The following is a 27,887-nucleotide window of genomic DNA, read 5'->3' as shown; positions in this document are numbered from 1 at the left end:
GACAGTTTTCTGCAGTCTGTGTTGACAAAGAAATTTTAACATCCTCTTGTCCAACTTTCTCTTGTCCTAAGTTTTATCTACAGTTATTGAGCGTGATGGCTCAAGGGACCCATAATAACATCGGTCAAGATGTAAATGTTAGCCGAACAGCTTCAGCTGTGTATGAAAAAAAGCAAACAAAAAATTGCAGATGCTGGAAATCCAAATGAATAACATAATGTTCCGGAAGCAGCCGGGCAGGCAGCATCTGTGGATAGAATGTTGGGATTCAGTTTGCACAGGCAACATTGATTTCTGTATTCACTTCACAAATGCAGCCTTGACACATTGATGGCTTCCAACATTTTCTAGTTTTATTTTAGTTGTGTATATTGTCTACTGTTATTTTGTCATCCAGTACCTACTGTTCTCTCTCATTTCTTTCAACCTGTTGATTTAATGTATATATTTGGGATAGTGGCAATTGTTTTGAAAAATCATTCCCTTTCCTGAGATGATTTTTAAATTTAAAATGGTGAAGAATTTTGTTGCTAGATGAGGATACATTTTTATCAGTTGATGTCCCATTACACAGTAGTTTTATTTATTCATTAACCTACATTGCACCCCCTTCATTTATGTTATTTCTTTCGCATGCTGAATACTCTTGTGCTGTTCTGCGTGCAGTTGAATAGTTGTCTGCCGTGACTTGTTGAAGAGATCTGGTACATTTAAAACAATGAAGGGAAATCTGTGATGTCAGTCAATAAATAGGGCAAGGAAACCTTTTTTAAAAAAAGGAAATTAAACATTGATTTGGGAATTAACTTGCAATTTGCAGTATATAGGTTTGGCATCTTTAATTGGAAAATTGCCAAAGCGACACAACAAATTGAGAGTCAATCAGGAAATGGCTGTACCGAGTGCAACCAGGCCTGTAAGGAATGTGTCAAATCATCCACAAGATGAAAATGTCGTAAGTACTGCCATTTCTGAATAACATGAGGGTAGCAACACTCGTATCAAGACCTTGACGTTAAAATCAGGGAGATGCTCCTGATATCCAAAGCAGCGTCTATGATCAAACTGATTTAACTCAGACTATGTAAATTGTCATTGTATGATTAAGTATGTGATATTGGTCAGTCTTTTTTGTTAGTAAAGTAAGTGCTAACTGCCTTCCGTCACTTCCTTTTCAAGACTAGCAAAAGCTAATTCTGTTAGTTTTCTCTTGCAAATAACTGCTTGCCGAATTTGAACATGGATCTGCTATTTTTAATCTCCTAATGAGAAGGGTGGACCTGGTAGGTAAATCCAAGAACAAGAGGATCCAGGAACAAACATCATGGTGTGAGGTGTTTTACTCAGACATGCAAATAGTTTTGTGATTGTTTGGACTGTTTGGGCAATCAGCATCTCTTAAGATCATGATTCCTGTTCCATCTGCATGAACTGGTTTTAAACCCAATTAAATGACGTTCCTTTGAAGGACAAAGTGTATCTAAGAGTATTAAAAAAACAGTTTCGACTGTTTGGATTAGAACAACTGTAAAAGGTGTGTGCTTTGATTTGCTAACTTTTTCATGGTAAGGAAATTGATAAATCTGGAAACAAGATTATATTTGAAATCAATATTTGCATTTAATATCCATGATTTGGAGATGCCGGTGTTGGACTGGGGTGTACAAAGTTAAAAATCACACAACACCAGGTTATAGTCCAACAGGTTTAATTGGAAGCAAACTAGCTTTTGGAGCGATGCTCCGAAATCACCTGATGAAGGAGCATCACTCCGAAAGCTAGTGTGCTTCCAATTAAACCTGTTGGACTATAACCTGATGTTGTGTGATTTTTAACTTTGCATTTAATATGTTCTCCTGGATGCAGACATAAATTTGAAATAATTCAAATTATTATTAGCAGTCGCACTATACCTTGTGGATGTTCTGAAAAATTAAAGTTATACTGGATAAAGCGAGGTGCAAGTTTTACAAACTGTGTTTCCCTGGATTGTGTTTGTAAAATTAGTCACTCGACTATCTATCTCATTCCCTGCTGTATGGAAGAGTTTCAAACATACACCACCCTTCAAGAAGTCTATAATTTGCAAAATGTTTATTCACACAGCATGTTCATTTTAAGTAGCATTCAGAAATTCAAACTAAAATGCTGTACTAACCAATTTGAATTCTACAAATCTTTGCATATTGTGCAATCAGAGTGTCAGCAGTCATTTGGACAGTTGGATATGTGGGTATCATTAGCTGTGATACATTTTAAGAATGTATATAAATTTCCTGATTTGTCAGGCTTTGAAGAGGTAATGATAAAGGCAGAAACATTAAATGCATCATCTTGTTTCCTTTCCATATTCATCCTCTTGGCATTAGGGTTTGGGCCCCTTTGAGATGAAGAATGTCTGTTAAATATCTTTACAACTATAAATAACTTCATTTTACTCTTTTATTTAAATAATGACAGATTGTAGGTGATTTCCTAGATATCAGTTATGGCAGCATTTCTTTCAAAGATTTTTTAAAATCAGTTCTGTTTTGCGTGGTGTAAATATATTTAAAATATTAACTAATTTTAAAAGTTGCTTGGATTCCTGCACTCTTAAAAAAATATTTGGAAGAAAATCCTGTATTGTATTGAAACAGAGGCTGAAGCTTTAATACTTATCAAATTCTAAATGTTCTGGATAGCTGTAGGTAGTTTTTTAACCCGGTTTGGGTTTTGATTACTCCGCGCCAAGTTATAATCTCACTTGCAGGATTTCTGATGTTCTATACAGGTACCATTCATTAATATTGTAAGGTAGCATAGAGAGATGACTGGTGGTGGTTTAATCTGGGGGCCACCACGTGTCAGGTGAGGGAAGATGTTGGGAAGGAGAATCCTTCATGGTAAGCTCAGCCAGTATGAGACTTGAACCCAGGCTATTGGCATCACTCAGCATTGCAAGCCTATCAGCCAGCCAGCTGAGCTAAACCAACTCCCTTTTTATGTACTAGATTACACTAGATTTCTAACAGTGTGGAAACAGGCCCTTCGGCCCAATAAGTCCACACCGACTCTCTGAAGAGTAACCCACCCAGACCCATTTCCCTCTAACTAATGCACCTAACACTATGGGCAATTTACCGTGGCCAATTCACCTGCACATCTTTGGGATGTGGGAGGAAACCGGAGCATCCGGAGGAAACCCATGCAGACACTGGGAGAATGTGCAAACTCCACACAGACAGACGCCCACGGCTGGAATCTAACCTGGGTCCCTGATGCTGTGAGGCAGCAGTGCTAACCACTGAGCCATGGTGCCACCAAACTGAATGCCCAAATAGGGACTTGAACCCTGGACCCTCAGATTAAAACTCTGATGCTCTACCGACTGAGCTATCCGGGCTCTTGTTGCAAGTAAACTTTTGTGGTTTAGATTGGTGATTTATTTGAAGGTGGAAAGCTATAAGAAGTAGGACATAGCAATTATTCAAGTCCACTGGACTTTAAACCAAAATGTTGAATTGCATATTTGACTTGGCTCATCAGGTTGTTCAATTGAACTAAAATCATGTAAAAATATTACAGTAATTTGCAATTCCTTAAACAATTGAAGTTCAGGTTTAGCACAGATTAGACAAGCACCAAATTTAAAATATGTGTATTTGGTAAAACTTGGATATGGTGAATCATTGTGAATTTTTTCACCTGTTTCATTTGATTTGGTTATGACATAAACAGTTAGTGCCACCTGTGAACAAACGGATACCTTTAACGTTTTATAAAATTGGCCTGAAATTTGAACTAGACTGGCATTTCAAAGATTATTTGAACCTTATCATTGTAGAGAAGCTTTTGAAAGAATAGCCTGATACTCATTGGGAGAATAACATTGTTTATAGATCTGTAGAAAGAAGTAGCAGTTTAAACAAAATTGCTGGAGCCTACTTGCAACGTTTAAAGACGTCAATAATTTGGATGCTTTGTCTAATAGATTTAATATTTGTTAGTTTTGGATTGGAGCCTCAGTGGCTTGTGTGATGAGATACAGCCTGTTTAGACCATCAATTTTTGACCAAATAACTGCCAGAATACTTTAAGAACCATATAAATTCAATGTTCTAAAAGTACAAAGTCAGAAGGAAGCCATTGTCATACATGAATATGGTGCACAGCTGGTAACCTATCATGTGTAAAGGTTCTTGTAAAAGAAAATAAGGATCTTTTAAAGCCCAATCTTTCATTTAGAATTATTAAAATATTCCTTGGAATGGAATGATTCTCTGCATGATCTTTTCCTTCCATAACAATTAGAATTTAATGTATGGCATGTTTGCATCTGTGTTTAATCTAAATTTCAGCACTCGGGTTCTTAGTAGTGTTATTGTGGGTTACAATGATTTGAATTACATTATTAAGCAAATCTTTCCCAACATTGTTAGTGTTGCCACTAATTATTTGTTCAACTGGATGTTTTGATCCATAAATATTCTGCAAATATAGTACATTTAAATGTGAACCAATTCAGCAATCGTACATCTTAGAAAGTAGCATGAAATTATTTTGTGTTAACTAAATGAAATGCAAGAAAGCATACATCTTGAAGGAAATTTAAGTTTGAATACCTCCTTCCGCAATTCATATTAAGAAGAGGTAATTGGAAAAATGTTAACAGTGAAGGTATTGCATTTCTATCTACAAAAATACAAAAATTTCAGTCAAATGTAAAATTAGTCTTGAGGTTTTCATAAATATACGTTGATTACTTACAAAACCATTTGGAGATTGAGAGTTTAATTTAGTTAATGGCATGTCTATTTCTGTGTTTATTTCAGCACTATTATTAAGTATCCAGGGTCTCTGTCAATGTAGGCTGCAGTGATTTGAATCACATGATTAGATGAATCTTTATTGATACCAACAGCAGTCTTGCTAATGGCTTGCTCAAATGTGTGTCTTGATCTTGAAATATTTGTATAACTAAGAACTCTGTTCAGCAGTATAAAATATCATAAAATTATTTAGGTAATTGAATCGATGTGTATTCAGAGAAAACCATATTTTGAAGGACTTATTCAGAGTAGTGTAATATATATGGATTAAAATACTAGTGAACTGGCACTGCTAGGAGTAATTTGATGAACTAAGATGACAGCTGAAGAAGTATGGGCACAACATCAAAATATATTGGTCTAATAAGTAAAGCTTTTATAGTGTCCTCATTTGCAATTCTGAATATGTCAAGGAACAACATTGTGTCACCATTTTCCAAGAAACGCCTGCCAATTGCATGTTGTTATCTAACCCACCCACACAGTTATTTTTTCACATCAGACAATGACTGTTATTTAACTTCTAACTGCTTAATGAGATTAAAGAAAAGAGTTGGAGCTATTCAAATAGACAGCAACTGCCAACAAAGACTGGTCAGGTTTAGTAGCCTCTTTCTATGTTGTAATTTGTACATTTTTTCTGATGTAGATTCGGTTATGCAGAAGTTTGGGAAGAATATCTGCAATATGAATTCTGCTTTTGCTACTGATTACTGTATTTTTGCTCAGCATCATTAAACAATTGTTTTTCAGGCCCTCCAAGTGCTCCAGTAGATGAACGATCTGGAACACCTGACAGTATTGCCTCCTCTTCATCTGCAGCTCATCAGCCTGGTGCTCCACAACATCAACAATCTTATGCAGCGGTTCAACCTCAGGCTGGTCAAATGGAAGGTAAAGAGTCCAATCTCTTGTAAACAAATCTCAATTAATACCAAAGTACCCCAGAAACTTTTGTGACTTTAAAATTATAAAATAAATCCATTTTTGTTTAGGATTTTATTTCAGTCATGCTTGCACTTATGTATGCTGTCATCAAAATCAGAATGCATTTCAGAGGAAATAAAGACATCAAATGATCAAAGCAAAATCAGGGGAATGAGCTTTGGTGGTTGAGATGTTTAAGATGACCCTTAATTCAAGAAAGAAGAAACAAAATAATCTTCGAAGAAGTATTTAAAGGATCAGGTTAGCTGAATGTCCTGCTCAGAGTGTGGAAAGCAGATGATGTACAGGAAGCTTGAATCATGAGAGATGAACAGCAAGGGAGCATGTTGGATGAGAGAGGAAGCACGCTGAGGTTTTACAGCATGTGACTCAATCTCGGTGAGCATAGTGTAGGACAACCAGAATCAGGCAAAGTTACAGATTAGAGCTAACAGAGGTCAATTTGATCATCATAATGTTTATAGAAGGACTTTATGACTCTGGGTGATTTAATGTCAGACAAACAATTCAGCAATATAAGTGTTGCCACAGGATGTGGATTGAGGGCTGTGGAGATGGAAGATATGCAGAGCTGGCTGTCATCATAATAAATTTTGAAAATTACTTAATACCTATATATGATGTTAGAATGATGCATCTAATTAAGATTAAGGTGTGTAATCAAGGAAGGAATTTTGGTATATCCAGAGATGTGTGTTTGAGAGCAAAAAAAAATGCTGGCAATCCTAAATTGGACAACAGTTGCTGGATAATCCTGTACAGGGGAACCTCGATTATCTGAATGAGATTGGCAGGAATTATTTTGTTCGGATAATCGATTATTCAGTTAATCGATTAAATACCGTTCCTCTGGAGCTCTGATTAAAGTCTGCTCCCCGTTCAGGAGACTAGCAGCAGCAGACAGCGAGTGAGACCGCACCCCCAACACTGCCCCCCAGAACCCCATCCAAACCCGCCCCCAGTCCTGTCCAACACCAGCCTCCCAACCCCGACTAACACCGCGCCCCCTTCCCGCCTGTCCCTGCAACCCTGTCCAAAACCGCGCCCCCGCCTGCCCCCAGAACCCCAATCCCATCCAACCTCGCTGCACAACCCATCCAACACTGCCCCCCAACACCGCCCCCCTCGCCTGCCTCTGCTCCCCCAAACCCTGTCCAACTCCAACCCCACCCCCAGCTCCCTAACCCGATCCAACCCCCGCCCCTAGCAACAGCCACACACACAACTTTTTACTGCAACTTTTTGACAGGTTCCACATTTGCCCTGTACAGGGCAATGTTGGAGAGATTATCTGGGGAAGGGGGGTTGAGGGCCCACCCCTCTGTAGAACTCCAGGAAAAGCATGTGGGGAGAGAGAGTGAGACTGAGGTCAGTCATTTGAAGACTGCCTGTTTAATCAGTGTAAACAAAAGACACGATGGCTGTTAGAAATAGGTCTTTGATGTAATGTTTCGATGGGGACCTCGAGATCTTCTTTGGATAGTCCAATTTTCAGATAATTGGTATTCGGATAATCGAGGTTCCTCTGTACACGCGAAGAATTATACTCAGCATCAATTTAGATTGTCACTTTGGCTTGTCGTGAAGTATTTTTGTGTGAACTGCAAGATACCTAAATTAATACACATTCTTTGTTTTGCCCACAGAAATAGCACAAACACACTGTGCCTTTTTCAACTCAAAAAAGTAAACAGGTGTTTGCTAATTCATTTCTCAATGCAATGCTTTAAATAATGAGAGTCGACTTATCCGATTTAATTTCTTAAAAACATCTTGGTAGTTAAGTCAATTGTCAGCATTGGTACAGGCATTACCAAGGAGAATATAACAATACTTACTAACAACACTTACTAACTTATCAATGCTGTCTTCTCGTACAGTAAACATGGTGGTTTTCCTATTTAATTGGTTTTCTTGCAAATTGTCCTGATAGTGCAAGGCGAAATGCTTCGACAAAATATCTTTGTTCAACAATGTGACATTTTTCAGATAATCCATTGATAATAATAAAAGGCTTTTTATTCAAAAGCTGAGTCCAAGTTCCCAACACAAACTGATGTTTAAGATTGCAGCCTAGAGCCATCTACATGTGCATGGTTTTATGTGCCTGAACAAGCAGTCTTGGTGATAATCGTTTCTGTGATGCATATCTTTGCATTTGTGCAATGGTGTGTTGCTACACTATTTGTTTAAACTATTTGAGAGCTATTGTTCCTTGTCTAAGTACTTGTGAGATGTGGACATTGGTGGTTGGGCCAATATTTATTGCCTATTCCTAACTGAATTGTTTATAAGAGATGGGGTTACAAATAAGGCATTGAAACTCTTCGGAATATTTAGAAATCCATATTTAATCTCTAAATTACTTTGCACTAACTGTGATTTTGGTTGATGATGTAGCTTTAGATAGTTGAGCTTAGGTCACTAATCTGAGGTACTTCTGCAACAGTACTCTGGAGATGATTGGCTTCCAAAATCTTTTGTGCAAGCTATGACTTCAAACAATTGAAGAGTTTACTTTGTGATGCCATTGACTTCAATTTTGCTAGGATTTATTGATGCCATCTTACCCCATGGGTGAGGCTGTAATGACTTCTGAAGCTGAGTGCTGTCGATACAACCCAAACTGTGCATTGGTGAGTGGCTGTTGTTGAATAGATGTCACTTGATAGCACTGTTAATGGTATCTATTTCGCTTTACACCTGATTGAAAGTAAGCTAATGAGATGATATTCGGCTGGATCAGTGTTGTCCTGCCCTTTGTGGACAGAACAGACCTGAGAAAATTTCTGCATTGTTGGATAGATACCAGTTTTATAACTGGAATTGTTTGGCTAATGGTGCTGCTAGTTCTCAAGCACGAGAGTTCAATATTACAGCTGAGATGCAGTCAGGGCCCAAAGTCTTTGCTCGGTCTGATGTCTTCATCCACTTCTTTCACATGGTATGAATCTGTGATGCTGGGCATCTTGAGGAGATCAAGGTGAATTATCCACTTAGTGCTTCTGAATGAATATAGTTACAAATGCATTAGCCTTATCCTTCGCACTGATGTACTGGCTGCTGCCATCATTAAGGGCTGAGCTATTTGTGAAGTCTTTGCCTCTAGTTTGTTTTTAATTATCCACCACCATTCACAACTGAACATGGCAGACCTGCAGAGTTTAGATCTGATCTGATGTGGGATTACTTAGCTCCATCAATTACATGTTATTTCTGCACATAGAGCCACCCTCTCTCTCTCTCTGTAAACTACAGCATTCCACCTCTGGTAGTTCTGTCTTAGTTAGGACAGAATGTACACAACCATGGTGATGTATGTGTATTGAGTACTGGTTTTAAGGTATGATTAAGGATAAGTATGACTCTCAGCTGTTGTCTAACAAGCCTGTAGCCCTGCTGTCTCAATTTTGGGAACACATGCCAATGTGTTTGTCTTTGTAGTGTAGTCTGAACAGAGTATGTCTTTGACATTTCTGGCACCTAGGTCAGTCCCTTTATTTTACATCTTTAACAGTTTAGTACATTGGAATTGCTTGCTATGTCATTTCATAGGGCACTTAAACTATGTTTCTGTGGGTTGGGCCCCCACTGAAGGCAGACCAGGTAAAATTTTATTTTATAAAGGATGTAAATGAACTAATTGGATTTTTTTGGGGTAGGGGGGGAGAGGTGATGGGAGGTGTGGAGTCTAGTAATTCCATGATCAATACTGATGGTTCTTTTTGCATAACTTCTCATTTAACTTAAAGTTTCCTCAGCTGCCATGATGGGAGTTGAGCTTGAATCCCTGGAGTCTGACTGCACCTCAGGATTGTCTCCCCAGTAACATTACCACTATGTTACTGTCCTGCATTTAATGCTGGAAGAATGAAGATTGTTCCTTCAACACTCTATGGACAAAGAAGGGTTTGTTTTTGGAACTATGCTGGGTTTTATATACAGTGCAGGGTTTCTGCATTGCTTATTCAGAGTTTGTGTATGTGCCACTCACTCTTTGCCATATTTCTCATTTTGTCCACTGTCACTTTCTTAATTATTTCCTGTTTAATACCTAGGGTTGGGAAGGTACAATTTCCTGAGGCTAATTATTGGGAAAACCAAAGCTTTCCTCTTTGGCTCCACTATAAACATCCACCCTTGTCACCACTTCCTCTAGGCTGGAGACAACACTTCAGCAAGTTGTCACTCCTGCCACCATTGGCAGATCTCTTTTCCTGATGTTGAATTCACTGGCTGTGACTTGAGATGGTTGAAATGACCAAGTTTAAATAACAAAAGTGAAGGTAAGAGTATAACCAATACATTTTGGTCAAGCGTTCTACTTTTCATAGCTCAGTTTTTAAAACTTGCACTTTAAAAGCATTTATTTAATTGAGGTATAGAAAACAGTTTTACAACTTTTAGGAATATGTATTGATATTATTTGACATCCATTTCCTGGCCTGAAACTGACTCCGTAATTGATATAGTGTTCCAGTCCAGTCCCGAAATTGGTTATAGCAAACACCAGCGTAATTGTTGTGCTTTTCTGTTTGATCAAAGCTGTCAATAAGTAAAGCATAGAGTTGCTTCTAATGTTAGGAAATTAGCATGGCTGGAACGAAATTTGTTTTTATTTTACAACAATGTGTGCTGACAGTGTTGCATTTTGAGCCCCAATTTGTTAACATTTGTTTTATTCCATGAAAATTACTCAATGTTGTGAATTTAAAAGTGGCCTCTTATGCCCTGCTGTTTTATCTGTAGATTGGGAAATTTGTAATGATTACATATTTCCAGGAGTACACTGCTATTTGACTTTGGATTCTGTGATCTGCAAGAAATCATCTTTGTTATGCGGGGTTTATGCCTTCATATTCACAGCATGGTTATTGTAGCAATTTACTTGAACAGGTTTACCTTTCTTCGCTTAATGACATACAAATGTAAAAGAAAGTATCGTGTGGATGGGTGGGGGTGGTGGTAAGGTTGACCACTTTGCAGGTATATGGGATCAAAATTTATATTGTATCAAACCTTCTGTAAATTTTTTTAAATTCCCACTGTTGGTGTGTCAGGGTTCCTTCGGAGAAAGTGAGGACTGCAGATGTTGGAGATCAGAGTCGAGATAGTGATGCTGGAAAAGCACAGGAGGTCAGGCAGCATCCGAGGAGCGGGAGAATCAACATTTCAGGCATAAGCCCTTGATATTCCTGATGAAGGGCTTATGCCTGAAACGTCAATTTTTCCTGCTGCTCGGATGCTGCCTGACCTGTGCTTTTCCAGTACCACACACTCGACTTTGTCAGATTTTTCTTGACAATTTTGCAGCAAAGTATTTGAGAAACAAGATTTTTGTGGATGCATAAAAGCATTGCGTATTCACAAGACCCCTTGGACGAATAGTGATTATTATTTTAAAGACAAAGTCGCAATAGTCCCAGAGGACTATAGGGTTGCTCACTCCTTAGATAGGTAAAGTCAGTGATGGTTTAACCTATATGTGACTACGCTGCAGGCAAGGTTGAGAAGGCAGGACCTTCATGGTAACCTCAACCAGTGCGGGAATTTAATCTGCACTGTTCAACGTAAGTTGTTTGTATCCAAAAATTAGTCAACTGACCAAGTTTTTCGAGGTCTTTAAAATATGCCACTTAATCTGTTGAGTTTAAACAAAAACGTTTTGAAGTCTGCATGACGTACAAAGCAGAAAAGAATCACATACCCTGTGTAAGCTTAATGAAATTTTTTTTTGATACCTGATTGTACAATAAAGGGATCTGGTGATGTAACACACACATGAAGATCAGTGTGAAATATCTGCCATGAACAGACCTTCAGACTACTTACAGGGATTCTGATGCCACTAAACTTTAGAAGGTATCTATCTATATGTCAGGTCTATGTTTGTAAAATTACTTGAATGATCAATTTCACTGTGTACATCCAGTTTTGCACCAACTCTCCCACATGCTTTACACTTCCTCTTGCATGCTAATCTACATTGTTTGTCCTCATTTGCAGTTCATTCAGTTGATTTATCCATCCATTGCCCACTGCCAAAAAAAATGCATAAATCTCCTGGCCTACTCTGCAATCTCTTCCAGCCTTACTTGGTGGCAGAGTGCACAACCTTCTTAGTCAAGGACTTTTAAACCTTTACATCTCTTCATATTTATCTCCACTGTTTGAGTGGTCTCTTGAAAAACAGTTGTCCTTCAAAAGACTTGATGTGGCAGTGCCAGTGTTGGACTGAGGTGGACAAAAACAGAAGTCACCCTACGCCATGTTATAGTCCAACAGATTTATCTAAAATCACAAGCTTTTGGAGTGCTGCTCCTTCATCAGGTGAAGCGTGTTTCACCTAACTTCAGCAGAGGAAGGAGCAGCACTCCGAAAGCTTGTAATTTCAAATAAACCTGATGTCATGTGACTTCTGATTCGGCAAAATACTTGACATTTGTAGGGGTGTCTTAAGACGTTTTTACAATGTTAAGGATGCTATGTATGAATATAAGATAATTGATAGACAAGTAGTATATTAGGTAGATAGTCCAGACTTGGGAAAAGGTCAGGTGAGCTGACACAGGCGAGATAGCTGAATGTTCATCCAGCTGTGTGTAAGATATTGTGGGATTTTATATTTGCCTTTTCTTTGCATCAACATTAGCATTATAGAAAACAGCTGAATATAGATTTTACTTCAGGGAAACTCAAGATTGAATTTCAATGGTAATCCAGGAATACATATGACCATCAAAATAGACAGCAAGCTTGACAATGAGAGTGATGGTGAAACATGGCATGATGGCTTTTTTTGGCTGAGTGCCAGTTTTGTTGGGTTTATCTCTGAGGCCTAGCAAGTTTTCATTACATATCTTACCAAATTTACCTCATTAAGTATCTACTATTCACCATACCTGAAGCTACTCACTGCCATCAGAATATCCTGGAATGGACAGCTTTCTTTATAAGGATGTTTGCACTCAAGGAAGCATTGTTAGTCCAGACCTGCCCTGCCTCCAGACATTAACTTGCATTTTGAATCTCACCTTTTTAAGATCTGTTTCTCATTTGTGGCAATACCCTGAAATTGATGATGAAGGCAGCTTGTGAATGGAAAAAAAATGTAGATTAGCATGCAAGATGAAGTGAAGAGCATGTGGGAGTTGGTGCAGAGCTGGATGTACACAGTGGAATTCATCAACCAAGTAATTTTGCAAACACTCTTATCGCATCCACCCGGTCAAGAACCCTCAGACCTAGCCTAACAGACCTCGCCTTGTGAGAAATGTTCAGATAGTAATTTGGAAGATGGAATTTTGGTACTAAGTTTTCTAAAGTACAGCTGAATTGCTGGGTTGTTATTAATGCTTTTCCCAGTGTTCCAGCTTGTGTTCATAAGCAATTGGACTACTGGCTGACCTAAAACTTTGTGCTTTTGTAAATGGCTTATTGGGTATTAATATAGAATGTTAACATACTCCCGAGCTGCATTATCAATTTAAGAGGAACTTCGATTATCCGAAGGATAGGGGCAGGCAGTATTTCAATCGGGTTAATCGAATTCCGGATAATTGAATGCCAGATAAATAGTTTAGCCGGGAATCGGTATCTTGCGATCTTGCCAGATAATCCGATATTCGGATAATCAAATGCCAGATAATCAAAGTTCTTTTGTAATGGAAGTAAACACTGGGATGCCTGTTCTGGACCATGACCAACTTCAAAGCAACATAGTGGCTTAGTGGCAATGTCACTAAACTAGCAATTCAGAATATTGGGCTAATTTTCTGGGGACGTGGGTTCAAATCCCTCTATGATAGGTGGTAAAATTTGAATTCACTTGATAAAAACTCACCTCATAGTCAATTGCCATTTTTAAAAAAAAAGTCTGATTCACTGGTGTCTTTTAGGGAATGAAATCCGCTGTTCTTACCTGGCCTGGCCTACATGTGACTCCAGATCCAAAGCGATGCAGCTGACTATTAACAGCAATTAATGCTGGCAACCATATGTAAAAGAAACGTTCTCCTGAATCTTAGTTAGCAAAGTTGCTCATTTTGATAGTGTAAAGTTCCGATATGAATTTACTGATAGAATAATGCATAAGAGCACCTTGCCAAGTAAGAAGCAAACTGATAGAATCTACCTATAAGATATTAACATTTCCTTTCTGAAGTGCATTTCCTACACTGCTTCATAAGCAGGAAGACAATAGAATTTGGTTTGTGTATTTCCATGGCATATGTTTCTATCATATCTCTATGTAGATCTCAGCCATTTATTCGGATTCATTAGTATTTAATGATTCAAAAGCCTCTGAAGATCGACCTATCAGTCAGCACTGAATAATGATAGAATTGATGGTAAACATTTCATTTTATGCTACTGAGCAAATATTGTTGCATTATTCCTGTTTTGACTATCTGTTCATGTATTATTTGGTTAATGTGTAGAACATAGTTGCTATGTTTCTTTTATAGTCTTGACCTGATCTTGAAGCCAATTTATTTCCATGCTTTCATATGAGTATTAACTCTATTGCAGAGTACGACTGTTCAGTACTCTTGGCTGCTACAAAGAAAATGAAGCTTGATACCATCCCCCAGCAGCTATACCATGGTTTGAGACAAAGACTCAATGCTACTAGCCAAAGAGGCATGATGAGAGGGAAATGTGAAGGAGGGGAAAAAATGGAATGTTCATGTGAAGACAGCTATTGCTTTGTTTGTACTTTAATTCATGTCTGAGGAATAGCCAATGTATGCTCAGTATTCATGGCATGATGTTACAATTGACAGTTGAGAAAGGTACATATCAACTAAGGGTGGTTAAATTGCAAGTTGAGATGTCCTGGCCATGACTTTGGAAGTTTTCAAATGGCAAATTCAGTGTTTATTCTGGCCAAAACTCTCAGCTCATTGAAAACAAGCACATTCTGATTTATGAATGCGCTGAGTAATAGAGTCATAGAGATCTACAGCACAAAAAAAAGGCCTATGGCCCACTGACTCTGTGCCAGTCAAAAACAAACTATTTTAACTTCATTTTCCAGCAGTTGGCCTCACCTCATACTTATTTGGATTGAATTCCATTTTCTCTGACCAGTCTACCTATATCCTCTTGTAATCTAAGGCAATCCTCCTTGTTACTTACCACCCCACAAATTATCATGTTATCTGCGAACTTACAGATCAGCCCTCCTACGATTCAAGTCTAAATTAGCCTAATTTCCTTAGGTCCCATGGGCTCTTACTTTCTTTACCAGTATCCCATTTGGGACCCTATCAAAAGCCTTGCTGAAATCCAAGCAGAATGTTGAATATATTGCTCTCATCTATACACCTGATTACCTCCTCAGAAATTTCAATTAAATTGACCAGACATGACCTCCCTTGAGCAAAATCATGTTGACTCTTCTTGATTAATCTCTGTCTCTTCAATTGCAGGTTAATTCTGTCCCTCAGAGTTACTTCCAATTGTGTCACCACCACTGAGGTTAGTCTGACTGGCCTGTAGTTTCCTGCCTTATCTCTGACTCTTTCCTTGAATAATGGTACCTCATTAGCTGTCCTCCAGTCCTCTGGCCTCTCTTCTGTGACAAGAGAGGAATTGAAAACTATCACCAATGTCCCTCACTCAACAGCCTGGAATACATTTCATCCAGCCATGGCAATTTATCTACTTTTAAGCCTGCCAGACTGCTCGAAACCATCTCTCTTTCTATGGTAATTTCTTTAAGTCTATCACAGTCCTTCTCCCTGAGTTCTATACCTACATTGTCTACCTCACTCGTGAGCGCCTACACAAAATATTGAATTAGAGCTTCACCTTTACCCTTTGGCTCCACACAGAAATTGCCACTGTGGCTCTCAATGAGCTTTCCTCTTTCCCTTATTTAAAGTACTTAGAGTCATAGAGATATACAGCATGGAAACAGACCCTTCGGTCCAACCCGTGCCATTTGGATACAGAACTGGCTCAAAGGTAGAAGACAGAGGGTGGTGGTGGAGGGTTGTTTTTCAGAGTGGAGGCCTGTGACCAGTGGAGTGCCACAAGGATCGGTGCTGAGTCCTCTACTTTTGGTCATTTACATAAATGATTTGGATGCGAGCATAAGAGGTACAGTTAGTAAGCTTGCAGATGACACCAAAATTGGAGGTGTAGTGGACAGCGAAGAGGATTACCTCAGATTACAACAGGATCTTGATCAGATGGGCCAATGGGCTGAGAAGTGGCAGATGGAGTTTAATTCAGATAATTGTGAGGTGCTGCATTTTGGGAAAGCAAATCTTAGCAAGATTTATACATTTAATGGTAAGGTCCCAGGGAGTGTTGCTGAACAAAGAGACCTTGGAGTGCAGCTTCATAGCCCCTTGAAAGTGGAGTCACAGGTAGATAGGATAGTGAAGAAGGTGTTTGGTATGCTTTCCTTTATTGGTCAGAGTATTGAGTACAGGAGTTGGGAAGTCATGTTGTGACTGTACAGTACATTTGTTTGGCCACTGTTGGAATATTGCATGCAATTCTAGTCTCCTTCCTATTGGAAAGAACCTTGTCGAACGCCTTACTGAAGTCCATATAGATCATATTTACTGCTCTGCCTCATCAATCCTCTTTGTTACTTCCTCAAAAACCTCAATCAAGTTTGTGAGACATGATTTCCCACGCACAAAACCATGTTGACTATCCCTAATCAGTCCTTGACTTTCCAAATACATGTACATCCTGTCCCTCAGGATTCCCTCCAACAACTTGCCCACCACTGACGTCAGGCTCACTGGTCTATTGTTCCCTGGCTTCTCCTTACCACCTTCTTAAACAGTGGCCAACCTCCAGTGTTCCGGCACCTCACCTGTGGCTATCGATGATACAAATGTTTCAGCAAGAGGCCCAGCAATCACTTCTCTAGCCTCCCACAGAGTTCTAGGGTACTTGTAAAGTAACTTAGGGTTATCCTTTATTTTGCCTGCCATTATTCTTTCTTGCCATTTTTTGTTTGCTTGATTTGCCTTTTAAGTTTTCTTTTGTACATTCTGCACTCCTCTAGGCCTTTTGCTTTGAGCCCTCAGTTTCTGCCATGGTCTCCCTCTTTCTCTTTATCCAATCCCTTGATATCAAAATTCACAGGATTTGTTGGTCTCACATTTTGTCTTTATTGGAACATGTTGATCCTGGTCTCCCTACTTCCTCCTTGAATGTGTCCCACTGCTGTGACACACTTTTATCTAAAAGTACCTGCTCCCAGTCCACTTTGACCCAATCATACCTGATGTTATCAAAATCGCTCCCCACCCCGCCCCCCCGCCCCCATTTAGAACTTTGATTCCAGGCTCATCCTTGTCATTTTCCAGAACAATCTTGAATCTAAGGAGCTTTAATCACTGTCTGAAAAGTGCTCCTCCACGATTACTTCAACCAATTGCCTGGTTTTGTTACTAACAATGAAGTCCAGAATCACATTTGTTCTACTTTGTCAGTTGTTAGTGATTTGCCACCAAAATGTTAAAGTCACTGCAACAGTATAAACTTTCAGGCAAAGGTGTCTTGTTTAATAGAGTGAATTGACATTGCATCTTGTCAAAAAGTGATTCCCAGGCTAAAAGTTCCATTTTAATTCTGATAATCCTGGTGATATTCTAATCAGGGTGCTGGAAGAAGTGAGGGAGGGGGCTTGACTAGGGTTGGAACAATAAATTTTCCGCACATCCTAGGGGCAGTGTGGATTACCATAACATTGCATCCCATTTTTAGGAGATGAGCGGAGTTCACAGAGTGGCGAATCTTTGGAATTCATTGCCTCAAATGGCTGTGGAGGCCAGGTCATTGAGTGTATTTAAGACTGAGATAGATAGGTTCTTGAGCATCAAGAGTTATGGGAGAATGGGGTTGAGAACCTTATCAGCCATGATTGAATGGCAGAACAGACTCAATGGGTTGCATGGCATAATTTCTGTTTCTATGTTTTATGGTCTTAAATGCAAGGTGTGAACAAGATCGTCCCAATAGAATACACAAAACAGAAATTGCAGAGAAACTCAGCAGGTCTGGCAGCACCTGTGGAGAAAAAACAATGTTTCTGACCCTTCTTTAGAATTCAGAGTTATTGTTATTTGTTAACTCTTCGTCAAAAATTTAAATAGATGTAAAATGTACAGTAGTTTAGAAGATTTGAATTGGAGAAAGCAAATTCTGAATGGAAATATTTTGGAAATAATGAAAATAAATGCAGATCTGACCTTGCACATTTGTCAGAACAGCAGCTGATTGTGGGATGGAATTTATAGTGGGAACCGAAGCTTTGGCCTTCCAATATTTAATTCAAGGAAATTTTAGTTAATCTAGACAATGGAAGAGCCAGAAAACTAGTGGTAACTTATAGTTGTGCAAGGTCACAATAATGTGAAAACTGTTATGTTTTAAGTTATGTCATCAAGAGGCAGCATGTAAATGAGAAATAGTAGGGAAGCTAACTATAGATCCTATTGCAGGTAGCAGAGGTAACGGTGGAAGAAAAGAAGACATCAGAGGTGATTTGTTTTGGTATGATTAGGTAAGAGTAGAATCAGGCTAAAGCTATTAGAGGATGATAGTGGGGTCAACTGGACAAAAGGAACTGAAGATTGAGAACTATGATGTGGAATAGTGTTACCTTTGTCACAGTCACATAGAATGCCCCACCCAGTTATAGGCAAATGCATCTTAAAATCTGTTTTGAATTTTGATGGATGTGAACATTTATAAATCAGTATAAATGCAGGCACACAAATTCTAGAAAATATGAAGCATGTTGCTTGTAATCCTCACCAACTTTGTGAGGATCCCGAAGAATAGAATTTTTTTTTGTCATGTACAAAAGTCCACACTTCCTTTTCTTTGTATTTCCAGTATAATGCTGTCTCATAAAATAATTATTGTGTGCCTTCCACATACACTAAAAAAAACCAAACCAGTTCAGTCAACTTATAAAATTAAAGAATCCTGTTGGAACATGAGTATATAACATTTCTCAGTTTTTGTTTTAAACATAGATTTATGTGTTTTTTATTTCAAGACTGTTGTCTGTTTTAAGCTAGTCTTTTTTTAAAACCATTCCGCTCATAGAGCAAACTCAATCATTTGATGAGATTATGGCTGATCCGATTTGGAGGTTCTGGTATTGGACTGGGATGTACAAAGTTAAAAATCACACAACATTAGGTTATAGTCCAACAGGTTTATTTGGGAGCATTAGCTTTCAGAACGCTGCTCCTCCATCAGGTGGTTATGGAGTATAAGATCATAAGACACAGAATTTATAGCAGAAGTTTACAGTGTGATGCAACTGAGTTGATATATTGAAGAAGACCTGGATTGTTTGTTAAATCTCTCATGGAGGATGGGTTTAAAGAGGAAATTCAAAAATTTTCAGACAGAAATTGCAATAAGTTTGGTCGTGAATGCTGAGGAGATACGCAAATGCTCTGAATTGGACGAACAGTATTCTGGGAGACTGGTAAAACTGGATTAGGTTACAGAGGTTATGAGGAACACAGCCGTAGAGGAAGTGAAATCTGAATTTGGGCAGCTCAGTGGTAAGCACTGCAGCCCCTCAGCGCCAGGGACCCAGGTTCGATTCCAGCCTTGGGTGACTGTGTGAAGTTTGCACATTCTCGCCGTGTCTACGTGGGTTTCCTTCGAGTGCACCAGTTTCCTCCCACAGTCCAAAGATGTGCAGGTCAGATGAATTGGCCATGCTAAATTGCCCATAGTGTTAAGTGCATTAGTCAGAGGGAAATGGATCTGGGCGGGTTACTCTTTGGAGGGTTGGTGTGGATTTGTTTGAAGGTGTGAGGTTAAAGTCTGGCTGTCTGTGCCCCAATGTTCAGACTGATTTCTATTTCTTAAAAAGGGGCTTGCAGAATCTTACGTGGATTCATGCAGTTTTTGAGCAAAATAAAATGTAATTCTGCAAGCTCATCTGATAATCTTCAACTCTACTTTCTAGCCTTTTTCCTGTAGCCCTTGAAGCCCTTACTGATTAAAAAAATCTATCTCAGTCTTTAATAACTTGACCCAGCCTCTTTAGCGCTCTGTAGTAAAGAATTTCACAAATTCATTACCTTATCAGGGAAGAAAATCCTCCTCATCTCTAGCTTAAGTGTGTAACCCATTATCTTGAGATTATACTGTCTGGTCTTAGACACTCTCACAAGGAGAACTAACCTTTCTGTATCTGCTCTGTCAAGTTCATTGAAAATTGTGTATGTTTCAATAAGATCATCACTCATTCTTCTAACTTTCCAGTGAGAACAGGCTCAACCTATTCAACATCTCCTAAATCAGTCCCTCCATACCTGATAGATGTGTAAATCTTCTCTGGACTGCCTTCAATGCTAGATATCTTCACTCTGATAAAGGGGCCAAATCTATTCACAGTATTCCAGCAGTGGTCTGAAGCATCACTACTTTTATACTCCATTCCCTTTGAAATAAAGGCCAACATTTTGTTTGCTTTACCCATTACCTGTTGAACTTGATGCTAGCTTTTTGTAATTCATACACAAGGATTCATTCATTCATCCCTCCGTGCTGGATTTTACAGTCTTTCTCGATTTTAAATAATATTCAGTTCCTCTATTCTTCCTGCCAAAGCATAGTTTTGTCCACTCGTTTAACCTGTTTTTTGACCTTGTACCATTACCACTGATTCATACCCACTTCTTGTCTTCAAGAGGGAGCAGTCCAATTCAAGTAAGACACTGTCAGTTGCAGTAGGGGAATTATAGGTCATCTGTCACTAATGCAGCTGCTGACTGCTGCATGTTCTTTCCAGAGACGGCACTTTTCTGAGGCAATATGGAGGCACAATTTGTCATACTTCAGTTTTACCCTGTAGGGATATCAGTGCTGACCATTTCCACCTATCTAAGTCCGGCTGCCATAAAGTTATATCTTACTCGCATTAATCCTTGTACTTTAATTTTGGCTGCTCAACAGGTCTACTTCGACCACCAAGCTCTCCATATTGTGCATTGTTTGGTGGGTGACCATTATCCAATCTAACAGCTTGCCTTAAGCCATTGTGGTCAATGTAGTTTTGTCTTTTTAGGGACTCTGCTGCCAATGGATCCCAAAGTGTCTTGTGCTTGGATGTTGTGTTGATCACTGTTAAAAATCACACAACACTAGCTTAGTCCATTCTCCACAATCACCTGATGAAGGAACGACGCTCCGAAAGCTAGTGCTTCCGAATAAACTTGTTGGACTTTAACCTGGTGTTGTGTGATTTTTAAAAAACTTTATACTTTTACTGAAAAAATAGATTTTTTTTAATATTAAAAGTACAAAACAATACAATTCAAAACAGTACAAAATAAACCAACGCAAAAAAAATCCCAAACCCATCCTCATGTACAAATGTATAAACGTATATAGAAAAATATAGAATTTTTTAAAAATCCAAACTGGCTATTTAACTAAATAAATAAATAACCAACAAGAAGCAAATAAATAGTAATAACTCAGCCCAGCCAAACAAAATGCTCATACGTTCACAGTTCCTCTTCCCTAGATATTGGACACGTGAAACACAATTGTTACAGCTATGTAAAAGCCCTTGTTAATGTGGCAGATAAATCTGTGTCAAGGTATTCCAAAAAGGGCTGCCATGTCTTATAAAAATTCTCAGTTTTGTGGTGTACCATATTGTAAGAAAATCCGGGGGAATATGCTCCATAAGAATCTTCCGCCAACCCAACAGACCTGGGGGGGGCAGTTTTCGGATATCCAACCTCGCAAGATATTCTTTCTTGCACAGAACGTGAGAATATTGAAAAGTTTTATCTTATGCGCGTCTGTAGGAAATAAAATGGGCAGGCCAAAAAGGAGAGAGATAGGGTCCTTCTCCACCCTTACACCCAAAATTCTCTCCATTGAGCCCGCCACAGCACTCCAATATGTTTGAAGCCTATTGCAAGACCAGAGACAATGGGTAAGAGTACCCGTACAGACCCTTGCACTTGGGACATACTGAAGATATCCCTGGTTTAATTTTTGACAAACCGTCTGGAGCAAAGTGGACCCTGTGGAGAATGTTTAACTGTAAAGCATGGGTCCTATTGCAAATTGATATCTTCCTTGCATTCTCCCAAATATCCTCCCATGCCTCTTAGGAGACTTCAACATCCAGCTCTCTTTCCCATATCCTGCAGAGTCGATCAAACTCATCTGAGGACGCACCCCCCCCCCCCCCCCCCCCCCCCGCCAATTGATGATATCAAGTACTTAGCACTTAGCACCCCCTCTGTATGTCAGATTTGCAGGGACCAGTCAAAAGTATGGTCATTTTTGAATAAAATCCCTAACTTGAAAAAAAACAAAAGAGATCTCTGTCAGATAACTCGTGCTTCCATACTAACTGATCGAATGACATCATTACGTCTTCCTCAAATAAATCACCCATGCAAGACACACCCTTAGCTGCCCAATATCTAAATCCTAAATCTATCACACCCAGTTGAAAACCCAGCGTACCCACTATAGGCATAAACAAAGATGTTTTGCCAATATTGCGTTCCCTCTGCAGAATTGCCCTCCATGCTTAACTTTGTTGATGACTGCTGGGTTATAGCAGTCTTCCCTCACTGTCCTCATTTTGTCCAAAAACAGCAAACTGGTAAGGGGGCACTTTGACTGGGAGGCTTCGATATCTAGCCGTATTGAAGGAGGATCTTCACAAACCCAATCACTGATGTAGGACAAAAGCGAGCTTAATTGGTCATTTTTAATGTCTGGAAGGTCCACTCCCTTCAGTCTGAGAGGCAGTTGCAGTTTGGCTAATTTAATGAGGGGCCACTTATGATGCCAAATTAAGGAGCTGAACCAGCCGTTCAGTCTCCTGAGTGTTTGCTTATTGAAAATCAGGGGAAGTATCCGTATAGAGTATAGCAAACAGGGGAGAATATTCATCCTAATAAGTGCTATCCGACCTAACCACGAGACTGGAAGTGCCTCCCATCTTTGAAGATCTTGTTTAATTTTTCCAGATAATTGGATAAAATGGATTTTGAACAGTATTTGCCCAGCTTGTCACCATGCTCATATAACCTTTGCTTTGCAAAAGCCAGCTCCTTCTTTGCTGTCTGCATGAGCACGGAATTTAGTGCAGACCATAGTGCCATAATCCTTTGTAGTTTGACCAACGAGGGTCTGTCAAAATAGGCCTTCTCGGCTGCCTTTAACTGTGCTTCAAGGAGACGTTGCTGCTCACCCTTCTGCCGCTTCCTACTGGCGGAATATGAAATAACTAACCTCCTAACATAGGCTTTGGTAGTTTTCCAGAAGACGGATGAGCTATCAACCAAGCCTGTGTTGATGTCTAGGAACGCCCGAAATTCCCGAGAGAAATACTCCACAAACTTCTTATCCTTGAGGATTTGCCAGTACCTCGAACCCACTGTAACGTCCTTAATCTTAACCATAAGGTACACTGGAGCATGATCAAAGTTGGTAATATTACCAATCGTACAAGATGCCACCAAATCCAGGGTTACTGCAGGGGTCAGAAAAATATCAATCCTGGTGTGACGTCTGTGCAGATTGGAGAAAAACGTAAACTCCCTACCTGTAGGGTGGAGACGCCTACCTCCCTACTCCCACACAGACACACTAACTGTTTAGTTTGAACAGAGGGTATTGCGGGATATTTGGGCAACTGTCTACTGTGGGATCCATAAAGCAGTTAAAATCTCCCCCTATAATGATGTGCCAGGACTCGAGAGTTATCAGTTTAGAAAAAGCATCTACCAAAAATTTAAGGGGATGAGCTGGAGGGCAATAAGCATTTAAAACGCCATATTCTTTCCCATTTGTCAAGGCTGTAAGAATTACAAGCCTCCCGTATGTGTCTTTAAATGGGAGGTTCTTCCTAACCAATATAGCCACTTCCCTACTTCTGGTATTCAGTGATTAAAAATAAACTCAGTCAAATCCACTCCAAATGCTCCTTGTCATCCAAATGTGTCTCCTGTAACAAAGCAATATTCACCTCCTTTCTAAGACTCAAGAGTACCTTCTTCATCTTAATCAGTGAGTGACTTCCCTTGATATTCCAGGTACACCATTTAATCAATAGACAATAGACAATAGATGCAGGAGTAGGCCATTCTGCCCTTCGAGCCTGCACCGCCATTCAATATGATCATGGCTGATCATTCCTAATCAGTATCCTGTTCCAGCCTTATCTCCATACCCCTTGACTCCACTATCTTTAAGAGCTCTATCCAATTCTTTCTTAAAAGAATCCAGAGACTGGGCCTCCACTGCCCTCTGTGGCAGAGCATTCCACACAGCCACCACTCTCTGGGTGAAGTAGTTTCTCCTCATCTCTGTCCTAAATTGTCTACCCCGTATTTTTAAGTTGTGTCCTCTGGTTCGGCACTCCCCCATCAACGGAAATGTGTTCCCTCCTGCCAGAGTGTCCAGTCCTTTCATAATCCTATACGTTTCAATCAGATCCCCTCTCAGTCTTCTAAACTCAAGGGTATACAAGCCCAGTCGCTTCAATCTTTCCGTGTAAGGCAATCCTGCCATTCCAGGAATTGACCTCGTGAACCTACGCTGCACTCCCTCAATAGCCAGAATGTCTTTCCTCAAATTTGGAGACCAGAACTGTACACAGTACTCCAGGTGTGGTCTCACCAGGGCCCTGTACAGCTGCAGAAGCACCTCTTTGCTTCTATACTCAATCCCTCTTGTTATGAAGGCCAGCATGCTATTAGCCTTCTTCACTACCTGCTGTACCTGCATGCTTGCCTTCATTGACTGGTGGACAAGAACACCCAGATCTCTCTGAACAGCCCCTTTACCTAATCAAATCATTAGCCATAATCTTCTGCAATAACATTTAAATTCCAGAGAGGAGGAACCTGAACCACAAACAGCTGAGCCTTAGTGTCACATGATCCACCAAATAGAAAAACTACATAAACTAAAACCACTACATTTAACAAAACTACAAAACTATTGAGAATAAAAAAAACAAAATCCAAAAAACAAACCAACATATAAAACGCCAACAACACTGAGTAGGGGAACTCTCCCTCTGTCTAGAGGGGGCAACTATCCATCCCAAACTGCCCATAAGTAGGCATTTAGACATCCCAACCACCTTCACTTCTCCTAGCTAGAGCCGCACTGCAAACACAAGCAGAAAAGAATAAACACCCCATAAAATACCAGCATGAATAAAAACATTTTCTCTTTTTTTAAAAAAAGGGAATAAATACCCCTATCCTTTGGTATATCCTAACTTAAAAACTGAAAATGTACATCTCAACTGCCGCCAAACATAGTTTAAACCAAATTATCATCAATAGTGAAAAAAAGAAAGACTAAGCTCCAACTGGACTTCGTCCATTTCTTTTACAAAACGATAAAGACATACCCAAACAACACTCTTTATGTATGCTAAAATTGTTCAAATTAGGTTAGTTTGTCCACAAAGTCTCTTGCCTTCTCCAACATGTCAAAGAGATGTATGGCTCCATCTAAAGTGATCCAAGGCACCGCTGGATACCTCAGAGGACTGAAACCCAAGCTCTGTCAGTCTTCTCTTGACACAGTCTGAAAGATTTTTGTTTCTGGATCACCGCCGCTGAAAAGTCCTGAAGCAAATGATCTTAGAGTCCTCGTAAATTAGGACCTTCGGATGCTTCGCCTCCATGACTCTCTCCTTATCTCCGTAATGATGGAACCGCACCAGGAGAGGACAAGGACGTTAACCCAGGCCCGATCTCCACGCTGCAACGCAGTGAGCCCTCTCTATCTTTAATCCTCTTGTGTCAGCCTCCAAGTCAAGGAATTTCGGCAGCCAATCCTCAATAAATTCTGCAGGCCGCTCACCTTCCTTACCCTCAGGCAGAGCGATGATCTGAATGTTTTTTTTCTCCTGCCCTTGTTCTCAAGCTCATCCACTTGGTCACGCAAATTGCAGACCTGCGTCTCCAGGGCTTGGATCTTATCCTTGGATGAACTGGCATCAGCTTCCACCACTGTGACCCTGTGTTCCACCACATCCTCTTCTCCAGGTCTGCAGCATGAGAGAGATTGGAGGCAGCTTCTTTTCATTTCGTTTCCCCAGCACCTCGCGAGATTTCGAGAGCTCATTCACCAGGGCCTGGAAAGTACTCGACTCAGAGGATCCTGCAGGCTGTGCTGCAGACTCTGCCTCAGATGCACCTCCTCCCTTTTTTGGCATCTCTGCATGGCTGGAAACACAAGTAAGTTAATTTTAGAAGTTTTTTGGGACTCCACGATCTTTCCGGAGTCCCAAGATATCGCGATGGCCTGGGTTGGATGGCTTAAAGGTTCATCCCACTTGTAAAGCAATGCGGAGCTCTGCAGTGTGATCTTCTCGGATCGTTGCCCTCTTGGATCCTCTATTGTGTGATTTTTAACTTTGTACACTCCAGTCCAACACCAGTGTCTCCAAATCATGTTGGTCATTGACTCTTAATCATTTAGAAACTAAGTTAATAATATGGTTTTCTGTATTACAGCTTTCAAAATCTGAGCTTGTTTATTGAAGTTTTCTTTGGACCCTTAAAATTAAGACTTGCCATGCAATTTTGTGGTCGAAATAATTTCTGGAACTTTGTCAAGATATACTCTGTAAATGTACAGCAGTGGATGAAAGTTGGCATGAAGCTCAAAATATACTTGCTAAAAGAGAGAGTACATAAATATTGCACAAATCAGCAATGCTTTATATGTAAAGAGTAGACAGGCTAGGCCTGTATCCCCCGGAGTCGAGACGAGTCAGAGGTGACAATTGAAAAATCCTGAGGAGACTTGACTGGGTGGAGTTGGAGGTGAAAAGGATGTTTCTTGTGCCATAATCTAAAAATAGGGGTCACAGTTTAAAAATAAGGGGTCACACATTTAAGACAAGGGAAAAGTAAATAGAGGGTTGTAAATCTTTGAATGCAAAATCTTTTATTATTTTTAAGGCCAAGGTTTATTGATTCTTGACCTCCAAGGGAATGAAAGGTTGTCAAGGGCATGCAGGAATGCAGGGTTGAGGTTAAAATCAGAGTTCCCTTGATGTTAATAAGTGGTGGAGTTGGATTGAAGGATAAAAAGACCCTCTTGGGAGTCATCTACATGCCCCCAAACAGTAGTCTAGTTGTCGGATGTAAGTTGAATTAGGAGCTGAAATTGGCCTGTCGCAAAGATGTTCCTACAGTTGTTATGGGGGATTTTAACATGCAGGTAGACTGGGAGAATCAGGATGGTATTGGACCTCAACAAAGAGACTTTGTGGAGTGCCTCAGAGATGGATTCTTAGAGCAGCTGGTGCTGGAGCAGACCAGGGAGAAGGCAATTCTGGATCTGGTATTGTGTAACGAACCAGAATTGGTCAGAGACCTCGAAGTGAAGGAGCCATTGGGAAGTAGTGAACATAATACATTAAGCTTCAATCTGCAATTTGAGAGGGAGAGGGTACAGTCGGCAGTGACAGTACTTCTGTTGAATAAAGGGAACTTTGGAGCTATGAGGGAGGAGCTGGCCAAAGTTCAATGGTGCAATACCTTAGCAGGGATGACCGTGGAGGAACAATGGCGGATATTTCTGTGTCTAATGCAGAAGTTGCAGGATCAGTTCATTCCTAAAAGGAAGAAAGATCCCAGGAAGAGGTATGGGCGGCCGTGGCTGACGAGGGAAGTTAAGAAACATATAAAGTTAAAAGAGAAAAAGTATAACATAGCAAAGATAAGTGGGAAAACTGAGGACTGGGAAGCTTTTAAAGAGCAACAGATGATTACTAAGAAGGAAATACGCAGAGGAAAAATGAGATACGAAGGTAAACTGGCCAATAATATAAGGGAGGATAGTAAAAGCTTTTTTAGGTATGTGCAAGGCAAAAAAATGGTTAGGACTAAAATTGGGCCCTTGAAGACAGAAACAGGGGAATATATTATGGGGAACAAAGAAATGGCAGAAGAATTAAATGGATACTTCAGATCTGTGTTCACTGGGGAAGACACAAGCAATCTCCCTGAGGTAACAGTGGCTGAAGGACCTGAACTTAAGGGAATTTATATTTGCCAGGATTTGGTGTTGGAGAGACTATTAGGTCTGAAGGTTGATAATTTTCCAGGG

General features: G+C 39.8%; 1 protein-coding gene and 1 non-coding gene across 2 annotated transcripts in view; one reads left to right on the top strand and one right to left on the bottom strand.

Annotated features, from left to right (window-relative positions):
* The window catches only part of tfg (trafficking from ER to golgi regulator), a 120,868-nt gene that overhangs the window by 72,771 nt on the left and 20,210 nt on the right, over positions 1-27,887 (top strand). Inside the window, exon 6 of the mRNA XM_072585417.1 lies at positions 5,565-5,705. Coding sequence (XP_072441518.1) covers positions 5,565-5,705 — 141 coding nt within the window. The remainder of the gene's footprint in view (positions 1-5,564; positions 5,706-27,887) is intronic.
* On the bottom strand, positions 3,313-3,385 carry trnak-uuu (transfer RNA lysine (anticodon UUU)). The gene has a single exon. It is a non-coding gene; the product is annotated as a tRNA-Lys (tRNA).

This window comes from Chiloscyllium punctatum, chromosome 15 (genome assembly GCF_047496795.1).
Source record: "Chiloscyllium punctatum isolate Juve2018m chromosome 15, sChiPun1.3, whole genome shotgun sequence".
NCBI lineage: Eukaryota > Metazoa > Chordata > Chondrichthyes > Orectolobiformes > Hemiscylliidae > Chiloscyllium > Chiloscyllium punctatum.
Note: the sequence above shows the minus strand (reverse complement) of the source record. Positions and strands in the feature narration are given on the sequence as shown.